This window comes from Papaver somniferum, chromosome 8, assembly GCF_003573695.1.
Source record: "Papaver somniferum cultivar HN1 chromosome 8, ASM357369v1, whole genome shotgun sequence".
In the NCBI taxonomy this organism is placed as follows: domain Eukaryota; kingdom Viridiplantae; phylum Streptophyta; class Magnoliopsida; order Ranunculales; family Papaveraceae; genus Papaver; species Papaver somniferum.
The window spans coordinates 158624618-158635962 of record NC_039365.1 but is presented as its reverse complement, the minus strand read 5'-3'; the positions used below and the strand labels follow the sequence as shown (position 1 = coordinate 158635962).

Genomic DNA, 11345 nt, shown 5'->3' with positions numbered 1-11345 from the left:
TTACGAGGATTTTTCTGGAAGAATTCATATCTTCAGAGATAGATAAGTTTATTACCTGGAAGAATTTCAATTTGAATATTTTGGATATGACTAGGTTTATCTTGGATATTGATTTTTGAAATCGTCCAAACAATCTTCTTAACAATCAGGTTAAGGACTCTCTGGTCTACATACTAGGCCCAAGATTTTACATTCAAATATTAGTACAACATACCTTTTATCGTCTAGTGGATTTATAGATTGCACATCAAAAGTACCTTTTCGACTTCTAGAAATCGAAAAGCCAGAAATGAGTTTGGCGGTCAAATTTCAAAACGACTTCTATAAATTGAAAAGTTAACTTTTAGTGAGCCAAATACTCCTGCTTCTGATTTCGACTTCTGGAGAAGCAGAAATCAGAATCAGATTTGTATCCAAACGCTACATGAAATTTTGCATGGCAAACCATTTGTCACTTTTTAATCTTGGGCCCGTTGGTAGCTGTCCCGGCTTTTATTTTTCTTTCTTGGGCTGGTCTTGCATAGCTAATCACGTGTTGGGATGGAGAGTACTATCGGTGTAACTTTTGTATTGTACTATTCTGTAAATGTTGTTGATCTCAGAAAAGAAGAAAGAGAGCCGCAGGAAGAGAGAATATTGTTATTAGGGTTTTCAAAATTCGTATATTGATGTGCCTATAATATCCATCATAACTTTGAGATATCATGCAATAAAATCAATTTTTGCTTGTATGTATATATCTTCATTTGTTCGTATAAGAAACTTTTGGAGAAAAATAAAATAAATAGCCAGAAAGCCTTATCTGCCTCAGCTGCGGCAGAAGTTTGAGGTTTCTGTTTGATGTTGGGATGGGTTTTTCTGCGTTACTGGTCTCACGCGGAAACAATCTTCTTTAGGAGATTTGTTATTTTCTGAAATTAGGGGATGAAAAAGAAAGGGGAAGCGCATATGATGTGCCTACAGCATCCATCATAACTTTGAGATATCATTCAATAAAATCAGTTGCCCAACTGATGTTCATTCGGCTTATACCTTGTATTGCACACACTTGACTTGGTAAATAATAATTAGAAGGTTAAAAATATGTTTTAAAAGGACATCTGTTCCTGCCTATTCAGAAGATGGCACTGGGGGCTACAGGAAGATTTCAATTCATGAAACTATTGTTTGCTTTCCTGTCCCAATATAATTTCCTTTTTCATAAACTGAATAAAGAAAAGGATGAGTTTCACCGATTTTATCTGCGATATCTTAAGCCTACTTATATGAAATGATTCAAACCCCAAGTCTGGCACCAGTGATCACCATCCATGCACATAAATCAGTACTTTTTGACTTTTGATGAATTCTATTTTATATATGTTTTTTCTTGGAAACCCAATTTGCGATTGAATTTGATGAAATCTGTACTTTTTGATGAATTCTATCCATGCTTATACCTTGTACTGCACACTTTGCAGAAGATGGCACTGAGAGCTACAGGAAGGCTACTACGTAAGAAGCTCTTCATGGGAGTTTCCAAGAACTTTAGTGCAGAAGAAGTATCTCCTGAAAAGCTCTCCATGGGAATTTCCAAGAACTTTATTGCAAAAGAAGCATCTTCTGAAAATGTTCAGAAAACAGTGAGCAACTTACTATTTTGACTCTGAAGCTTTAGTGTGATGCTAAACTACATTGATAGCTGTAAACCTGATTTTTAAAAGTTTATTTTTAATGTGTTCATGCAGCTGTTGAATGAACTTCACAAGAAAAGAAAATTGGAGGAAATAAGGTGTCTTACAGCTGCTGCTGAGAGAGATATTGTAAGCCCTTTTCTTCTCCACTTCCTGACTGTTATTTGTCGGACGTAATTGTATGTTAAGCGTCATACTAATTGTAGATTAAATGTCTTTGTCAGGCTTATTGGGAACCACTTTTTGTTAAAGGAAAAGCTAGGTACTTAAATGGAGTCACTTGTATGGCTTTGACTGCCATATATATAGCGGGTGACTACATCTACTGCAAAAAAACTTGCGCCGAGGCAAGTTCTTTTTCTCTCATCCTTACTCTACCTCTCTTCATATTGTGCTTACTGTGTAATTTGGTTTAGCTACATTTTCAATTTATGATGCTTATTAGAGCTGGCTCATTATTCCCTTAGGTAGGCATTCACTGTGACAGTTATGTGTTCTGTGTTTGTCAGTGCTGTCTTTGTACGATCCTTTTCGACGAGTTTTTATGTCTCTGATGATGCACCAAAGCTGTTCTTGATGATTTCATTCTTACGCATGTTGTTGCAGGGGATGTTGCGCGGGCGATAGTAGTGGTGGTGCTTTAATCATCTTATGGGATGGGTTATGTTGTGTTCTTCTGGGTGTCTCCCGGTTTCCAATTGAGGCCTAAAGCTAGGGATTAAGTTATATAAGAGATATGTTTGGCAAAGTAACTATCATTACTTATTTAAAGAATTTTATAGATATTAATCTCTGTAGCTTCTCTTCTTCACCAATACTTGTAATTTTGTGGTGATACACTAGTGTTAATCTACTCATGGATGTGGTAGTTACTCTATAAGAGTTCTTGTTGTGTGTTGATCTCTCTTTTTTTCTTTTTTTAATCTTGTGTGCCCCCTATCACTGTCTTATACAGTTTCAATGGTCTGAGTTTATGCAGTGTGCATCCCTTTACATACTGAGTTTTATTAATGGTTGATAACCCGGTCACATTTTCGTTATGGGAATATTCGTTACATAACAACTTGGCATCAGACTTTGCGCCCAAATGAGTTGGTTAAGTTAGTAAACCTTATAAAAGTTAGAGGGTAATGCTGCCATCTCAATAGTAGTGGAAGCTAAATAGCATGGAACTGGTTAAAATCATGGTGGAAAAGAATCCTAAGTTGCCAACAAGATATGCAGATTGTAAAGACTAAAAGGACACACTTGTGCTGCTGTATGATGGGATACTATAGAGATCAATTGCATTTTTGTTGCTTGTTTGATGATCCTGTCCATATGACTCTAACCTTCGTAAAACTTGCAGATCCGCTGCTATCTCTTTCATCGTAGGCCTATTTTCACCCTTTAAGTTAAGGCATTTCCTTGCGATTTCTGCCACTGCAAACATTTCCTTCAATTTCCCATCAACTTTGGCATTAAGAAGTTGGAAAGCATCATCTCCTTCCATTAAAGACATGAAGTATGTTGACAGATTTTTTTGATTTTCTGGTCTCATAACGCAAACTGGTTTTTCGTCTGTTAAGAGTTCAGCAAGAACCACACCGAAACTATAAACATCACTTTTATCTGTGAGTTGGCTTGAGTTGAAGTATTCAGGATCCAAATATCCAAACGTCCCATGAACTAGTGTATTTATATGTGTCTGATCTAATGGAACTAACCTTGACGCTCCAAAGTCCGCGACTTTGGCTGTGTAATTTTCATCCAGTAATATGTTGGTAGACTTTATATCCCTGTGAATGATGGGTGGAGATGCTGCTGAATGTAAATACGCAATTGCACTAGCGATTTCGGTTGCAATTCTTAAACGACTTTCCCAAGTCATGGAGGACATTCCAGTAGAATCATCCTGCTTGGAATGAATATGTCTGAAAAGGGTACCACTAGATACATATTCATAAACAAGCATAGGAACTTCAGTTTCTAAGCAACAACCCAAGAGCTTCACCAAGTTTCTGTGATTAATCTGAGTTAATATAACAAGCTCATTTACGAACTGCTCGATTTGACTCTGGTCGATTACCTTAGACTTTTTGATGGCGACTACACGATTATCAGATAAAGTTCCCCTGTAGACTATACCATATATACCCTCCTTCTCCAAGAACTTCACTCTCGTTATATTTGTTGGTTGCCGATTTTAATTCTTCGGACGTGAAGATTCTTGTCGCCTCTGCGCCCTTTTCATTTGAAGATAAAAGTTGCCTTAACAATAACCCACCATTTTGTTCAAAGAATTTCTCTTTAAGCTTGAACAGCTTCCGTTTGCGGATGCTCAAGTGTAAAAGAAACCCGCCAATAATGAAAATAAGGATCCCAAATCCAATACCTATCACATTAACAACGATGCATGCACAACAAAATGAGTATACAATTACATGATTAGTGAGTGAATATTCATACCGAGTGCAACCTTTAGCACGGGGAATTCGGCCTTGCCAACAGTTTCTTTGTAAACGATACTAATGCAACCAGGCCCATCTTTCCTCCCATCCCCACTTTTGCCTTCTGGACAAGAACAGTTGTAACTTCCGATTGTATTTGTACAAATGCCTTCACTGCAGGGATTGTTGTTCTTATCTTCGCACTCGTTTACATCTATTAGATATCAAATTGTTTTCAATCAGATTCATCGAAAGATTCAGACAAATGAAAATACATGAAATATGTGCATACCTATGCATCCAGATTCGAGATACGGGGTTCCTTGGTACCCTTTGTTGCAAATGCAGCGATATCCCTGGCTATTTGTTGACTCGGAACAATAACTGTTTGCCTGGCACGCATAAGTTTTATTGTTTAGCTGCACTTCTTCGCAAGTACTGTTAGATTCTATAGCCCAGTCGAGCACTACCGGTATGACAATATTTTTATATGTAGTAAGGAAGCCTTCCATTGTAAGATCCTGTGGGTTGAATGAATATTGCCCCAGCTCAGCCAATAAGGCGAAGTTGCACAAATTGGAAGTTTTGGTCACATTCTTATCTTCAGGCATGTACACCTCTCCGCTAAATCTCTTCGTACCCTTTGGGATATCTGTCTCGCAACATATGTACCCGTTGCTAATGCAAGACGTTTTTATCTTTGTTTCCTTGATCTCACAGCTTGATTTACATTCTCTCATTACCTCTTGTCTTTCATCTTTGCCATCCGTCCAAAGTGCGACTCCGGCGAGGTCGCATTCGATCCCAAATAAATTGTTTTTCGTAAACGACACAGTAAATGGAGTGTTCCTTAGGTTGATGTAAGGGTAAAGACCAGAATTTTCATAGTCATCATTAGCCATAGATTTACCAGAATGATCGTAGCAATAGACTATTGTGAAGGAGTTTTTGATGCGAACTTCTGTATCTGACATACTTAGAACTTCTAGCTTGTCACCGTTTGCAACGATAAACGGTTTAGGAGGATTAAACGAAGAATCGCAAATGATGTTGTATCTAGTATTATCATACATGGAGCAGCCATTACCTATACCAAATGGATAAGGAATGGTTACATTCCCACATTTCTGTTGGCAACCACTTTTTGCTTGTACGATGTCGGAGGATTCAGCTAATGAAAATGAAAATGATGATATTGATAGTGTTAATAACGTATAAAAGATCATAATATGCTGAAACCTTTTTTTCCAGATGAATGAAGATTGTTCAGAATCTTAACGATTACTCAGAAAACCAAACTGGGGATTTCGTTTTTCATCATGTGTATATATTAATTAGTGTGTCGCACGTCTCAAGTGGTAGTTTATTTGGCTAATTAATTAGATCTCCACCAGTAAGAAAGCATTGACATAAATTGTCAACTTACAGCCTTACAGGTATCACATGGGAACAGATGGTTAAAGTCTCGGCCATTGAAATGTAGCAGGTAAGGGACGTATGAAAACACACCATATTGTCTGTTGAGAACTTGGAAGTGTTGTTTATAGGGTCTATCAGTACCAGCGTAGCCACCTACCTACTTATCTGACTTTACTAATGAATTACAGTAGCTGTGAGAAAGAGTCCCATAAAAATAAAAAAATAGTAGTTGTGAGGAATCCCATCTTTCATGATGAATATACAGCATGCCATCTAGGAGTTTTTGTTGCTTTGCATTTTTTTTCCCGGTTGCATACTTACAAGCTAGAGTAGTGCAAGAAGACTCGAAAAGACTGCAATCTATTCAGAAGATGATGCACAGCCATACAATCGTCAAACCAACAATCATTTCGCATCAGTTGAAAAGAAAAGGCGTCGCAAGTTATGTTCATACTTAATACGTAAACCCCATTTATTGAGAAATTCCTACCATTTACATCAAAAACTTTAACGATTATATAACCAAACATTATAGCATCGTCAAAGAATTTTATGGTCATCTGCAATTCCCCTCTAATCTTCATGCATAACTATCATGATCTGAAAATACATTGTCGAAACATGAGAACCGAGATTTTAAAGAAAAAGACAGAGAAGTTTCGCTCCAGAAAACCAGATATGAGAATCGAGATTTCTAAAGAAACGGACAGAAAAGTTTCTCTCTAGAAATCCAGATAATCGTGACAAGAACACAAGTATGAACACTTCATTGTGATTCTGTTGCTGATGCCGTCGATGTTGCTGGTGGTGTTGTTCCTCCTCTTGTTTGGCGAGTATTGTAAGACTTGCAATTCAAACATTTTTGAGCCACAGCATGATACTGGACCTCTGAGTTTGCTCCACAGTCATTGCAAAGTACCCAGACCTATTAATCAACACAAGCACCATCTCGTCAGCAAACTACCTATGGGACTCTCTAGTATTGAAAACTTCAGAGTTTAGACTGCTAACGTTCTTGCTGCCGAACTTGCAAACCTACCATTTTATAACTTCTCCAACATGTAGACGTATAATTAAGTAAAAGCATAAGTGACTTCCGGCATTAGGTGAGTTGAAACTTAGCATGTTAGACACACACACGCACACATACACACTACTTCCATCTACGTACTGCGGAAAACGCTGTATTTGTAACAATCTGTGAGGGCATGAGAAAGAAAGAATAGCAGGCTGACCATTTTATTGTGATAGGATTCTGGCATAGGTGTGGCTGCAATCTCCACGTCAAGTTTTTCCCATACTTTAGACATATCACATACGGACTTGGAGCAAAGAGGGCAGGCATATCTGTTGTGGTAACATAAACAAAAATAAGACATCCTCCCAGTCGAGCACAGATGATTAAGCAGTAAAATAAGAACCATAAAACAAAAGAAATAGAGTACTCACTGCAAGTGTTGCTGCATCTCCTTCAAGCAATTCATATGAATTGTGTGTCCACAGGGTAAGACGCTTATATCATCAGTTGATTCAAAAAGAAACTGCAAATCATTTTCACTTGTAAGCATACACATAGGAATTCAGAACCTATACCATATAATCCTTGCAAAACTTAGACATGGGTACTGAAAAACAAATGGCATCTTTATACCTCAAAGCAAACAGGGCAGTCATGATGCATTGCGCCTTCCACACAAGGGTGACAATTCTTTAGCAGAATGGAATAGCAACAACCTTCGTTTTGCAGCAGGTAAAAAATGAGTTCTTCATGTCATTTATGTAAGTAAATAATAATTCAACAGACAATATGTTAGTTGTACAGCTCAACATGAACTTACCACATTTGCAGCAGTGAAAGAAATTTTCCTGACCCCCTATTCTGCAAACAATAAAAATTAAATGTGAATAAAATTAAAAAACCTACTCAGATAATAAACACTTCTCATCTCAAAGAATAGTCCAGAATACGGGACAGAAGAAGTAGAAGAGAACCTGCAAATACCACAGCCATTGCAATGATACTGTTCCTTTGACGTCTGCAAATTGGGGTAAGTAAAGAAGGGTTATCGGTGCTGTCCCAACAATATGCAAGAGATATATCTGGTAAGTACTTAACTGGAAGTATGAGGGGAAAAAACCCGAAGTTTTAGTCACTTACATCATCATCAAACAACTTGCACGTATCACAGAAGAATTTCCCCATGCATACACCACAGCTAACACAGATTTGTTGGACCTGGTAATAACAGTAGCGAAACAAGATAATTATGAATATATTGACAAATCTGAGCAGTAAGGTTATGTACACAGTTCCAGATTGAAGCTTACGGTTACAGTAGAATGATGACAACAAGTAGTTGACAGAAGGTCAAATAAAAGTAGCTACATTGTAAAAGTGAAACGTACCTCTTGCTCTGTGCCACAGAGTGAACATATAACCTGAAAAAGGAAGAACATATTAGAACTTAATTTTTCAGAAAGTATGAAGACCTAATTGAAGGACATTGAGCATGGAAATAGGAAGAACACGTTAACCCATTGAATTATCAATAACAGCCTTTTGGAGCCAGAGAAGCAAAATAACTACAATGAAGGGATTAACCTGTTGTACTTGCTGGCGAGGAAGATCATGTCTGTGGTTCCCTTTAACGTTAATACTGTTCTGCACATATGAAATGAGGCACTTGTTACCAAAACGGAGAAAAAGTTAGACGATAAAATTTGTGTTTAACTTGGTATAATGCTAACAGTTTGTAAAGCTATTCTGGCCAAAACAGGAACACTTAGCGAAGATAACAAAAATTGTACAAACACATGGTATTTATATCAAAGACGAAACTTGAACAGCCGCACCTTCGCGTCATTATGACAATGCCGGCAATCGAATATTTCATTGCAGCATGGAGCTCTAATGCGGCACCTTCGGCGATAATGTGCACAGCTGATAATCACAAGTCCGTCCATTAGCATAAAAAAAACAAAACAAGACTCGTGTTGAAGGCAGCATTAAGCACTCAGCATACCCATATTGCATAAGTCCTCTTTCCAGTACTTGTTTTGCACCAGTGACTGCACTATCTCTTGCTTCTTCTATGAGCATCCAGCTTCCACTGGAACTCTGCGAGCACGAATCTGTAGTCCTTTTGCTGATTATATCAGGATCCTCTGGATAGTCAGATCCATGAGATTTTAAAACATCGATCAAACATCCCCCCTCAAGATACATTGTGAGTGACGGTGATAACAGGCCAAACACTCGAACGAGATTCAACACCTGCTGAAACACATATATTTAGCACAGTATTCTATCTCCAAAGGCACATTTCGTCACCTGATCAAACCAAGCAATCACTATATCATAATGTTGCTTTTTGGTAATACTGCTGCAGAGGAATTAATATCAGCAACAATACAATCCAACTAATGTTGAATAGCTCCATTCAGCTTAACTTGAGGAGGAGTCATCAGAACAATCAGAGAAATAAGTACTCCCCCATTACTATGGAGAACCCTGATTCTTGAGCGTAAAAGTAACCAGTGATAACCACACTTGATCCAATCAAATCGAACTAAAATGTGAATCAGCAACAATATCGCCATCTCTGGTCAAACCAATATAGCAAATGATCAAACACATGCAAGAAAGTAAAAAGAAGTGGAAATAGTTGAAAGGTTAGGAGAATGGTTTACTATTCCATTCATCGGATAAAGTTGGGATATTAGACAAGCTTTTTCCAGTTCACGCTTTGGCCTCTTCATCTCCAACAAAATCATCTCAGATTAACAAACCTTATAAACTCTGTTCTGATTTCGCCTCCAAATTAGACATATCTTTAACTTAGAAGGTCTACTTTAGCGCCTAAATGACTTTAACTGTTCTTTCTAGCTAGCACCAAACCAATTGAATAACCGATAAAGGTAACTTGCTGGTCACTGGAAACCCTGCAAGATAAGTGTCTGTACAGCAAACAATCATCTACCTTCAAATGCAGAACTTACGAGACTGACAGAAGACTGAGTCAATTGCGGATAGTTTATATCCTAGAACCATGTTACTCTCATGCCTATAGTTTAATGTTAAAGAAGTGATTCCAGATGCAGCAGGTTTGGATGTATCAATATGGAAGAAAGGAATATCTTTATAACAAGGATCATTCAGATGATTAACATTGAATGATAGAAATAACAAGCTAACCAGAAGTAGTAAAAGAGCTAGATGAGTTCTCATACATAAGAATTAGTTTCAGCAAGTGATTATTAGAGACAATACTGAATAGCAATACAAGACATCGCAGATATCTCTCTAATAGAGAGGTAAAGTCGTTGGCTGATGATACCAACGACTTGAGTTTGAAACTCGTCAACACCTACTTCCTACCGACCTGATCAAATGACAAAACAATACGAGGCAAGACAACTCGAACTAAGAGTTAAATTGCTTAATTTCTGAATACAAATTTTGAAGTTGCTTCTTTCCTCATTATCCATTTAACAACTTGTATCCCAAACTGCATTTTCAAGATCATCAGTCATCGGAAATTCAACCACAAGCAAACAAGCTGAGGCGTTATGTCACTTTTCATATGGAAATAAGTACTCTCCTATAATGATTACTATGTAGAACCACTGATTCTTGAGCGGTAAAATAACCAGCGAAAAACCACTTGATCCAACCAAATTGTATGTGCCAAATTTTACTAGTCTAACTACACTGAGAAATTTTCGCTCTGAATTATAAATTTGAAGTTGCCTCATTCCTCATCATCTATTGAACAATTTGTTCAATCACTAATTGCTATTTCAAGATCATTAATCATTGGAAATTCAACCCCGCGTTGTAGAATAAATCATGAGAGACTACTTTCACAATTATTTCAAACACACACAGAAGCAAAATATTGCTACACAGGAGGAACTTCCTCTTTACAGAATAACACACAATCACCAAACAACTACCAAATCAACACAGAAAACCCTAGCTATGAACAACTGATTCAAAATTCACCAAAAAAAAAAAAAAACATTCATCAAGCATCATCATCATACCATCCTAATTTCATTATTTCCTCTAAATGGTCGCAAAATTAACACAGTACTGCTCTAGCTTAATCTACCAAACATTCAACAATTCATAGATAATTAACTCCAAAAAAATCAAGAAAATAACTAGAGACGAAGGAAAATAAACCGTAATTAAAACTTTGAAGAACGAACTTTAGACTTTAGATCTCGCCGATCCTTAAAAAAAGAGAAGGATCACAAAACTTAGGTCTCTTCTGCAAATTTTCCAAATAGAAGAAGAACTTCGCCGATTCTCGGGGAAGATTTTCTATTGACAAAAGTATCCGTTTCAACTTCCAATCATTTTCTTAAGGACTAGTATTTTATATCTCGCGGTCGTGTGGGTATTTTAGGGGTGGAGTACCGAAACAAAAGTATGACTCATCAAATACTCTCTCAAAGTGTTAATATCACTTCTTCCATTTTGGTCGGGAGGAAATATATCCAACTCTCTGGGTTTTGGGGAAAAAGATTTTGCGAAAAAAAGTTATGATTTTATTAGATAAACACAAAATACAAGTAAAAGAGAGGGAGGATCCATCTTATATGGATATTATGTACAAGATCTGATTCAATTTTCTTTAAGAGTCGAAACGACAATGAACTTGAAGCCAATATTTTGATAATACGTTTTTATATTATGAAAATTATCGGTCAAAATTAAAGTTGGCAGATGCTGAAGTTTGGTATCTTGAATTGTACACATTTTTTGTAAGAATCTAGAGTTTAATAAGAGGAACGTATCACCAAAGTATTGGCTTGA

General features: G+C 37.1%; 2 protein-coding genes and 1 pseudogene across 4 annotated transcripts; 1 reads left to right on the top strand and 2 right to left on the bottom strand.

Moving 5' to 3' along the window:
* The first annotated feature begins 724 nt into the window (after window positions 1-724).
* On the top strand, window positions 725-2300 carry LOC113306294. Its single transcript, XM_026555247.1, has 5 exons — window positions 725-1056; window positions 1461-1622; window positions 1728-1802; window positions 1898-2020; window positions 2280-2300. Exons 2-5 carry the CDS (start codon window positions 1464-1466, stop codon window positions 2298-2300), a joined length of 378 nt encoding a protein of 125 aa, XP_026411032.1. The 5' UTR covers window positions 725-1056; window positions 1461-1463.
* A 504-nt stretch (window positions 2301-2804) lies between these two features.
* Window positions 2805-5328, bottom strand: LOC113306293 (annotated as a pseudogene).
* A 628-nt stretch (window positions 5329-5956) lies between these two features.
* On the bottom strand, window positions 5957-10953 carry LOC113303685 (probable E3 ubiquitin-protein ligase RZFP34). 3 transcript variants are annotated; one of them, XM_026552744.1, is made up of 12 exons: window positions 10736-10940; window positions 8545-8795; window positions 8375-8462; window positions 8124-8183; window positions 7928-7960; window positions 7680-7757; window positions 7514-7557; window positions 7360-7400; window positions 7173-7255; window positions 6971-7062; window positions 6757-6868; window positions 5957-6446 (listed from the first exon to the last, which is right to left on the bottom strand). In XM_026552744.1, exons 2-12 carry the CDS (start codon window positions 8745-8747, stop codon window positions 6288-6290), a joined length of 993 nt encoding a protein of 330 aa, XP_026408529.1. In that variant the 5' UTR covers window positions 8748-8795; window positions 10736-10940; the 3' UTR covers window positions 5957-6287. The 3 variants fall into 3 exon arrangements, 2 of the variants coding, with proteins under 2 accessions (XP_026408529.1, XP_026408528.1); XM_026552743.1 differs by having other exon boundaries at window positions 8545-9123; window positions 9212-10939; XR_003337673.1 differs by having other exon boundaries at window positions 6306-6446; window positions 6561-6868; window positions 8545-10953.
* Window positions 10954-11345: the final 392 nt, after the last annotated feature.

Coding starts and splice junctions, on each gene's coding strand:
- LOC113306294 (XM_026555247.1), top strand. CDS start 1,464: ATGGCACTGAGAGCTACAGGAAGGCTACTACGTAAGAAGCTCTTCATG. Junction 1,623..1,727: donor CTGAAAATGTTCAGAAAACA/GTGAGCAACTTA, acceptor GTGTTCATGCAG/CTGTTGAATGAACTTCACAA. Junction 2,021..2,279: donor GCAAAAAAACTTGCGCCGAG/GCAAGTTCTTTT, acceptor ATGTTGTTGCAG/GGGATGTTGCGCGGGCGATA.
- LOC113303685 (XM_026552744.1), bottom strand. CDS start 8,747: ATGTATCTTGAGGGGGGATGTTTGATCGATGTTTTAAAATCTCATGGA. Junction 8,463..8,544: donor AGAGGACTTATGCAATATGG/GTATGCTGAGTG, acceptor TGTGATTATCAG/CTGTGCACATTATCGCCGAA. Junction 7,758..7,927: donor TCTGTGGCACAGAGCAAGAG/GTACGTTTCACT, acceptor TGTTATTACCAG/GTCCAACAAATCTGTGTTAG.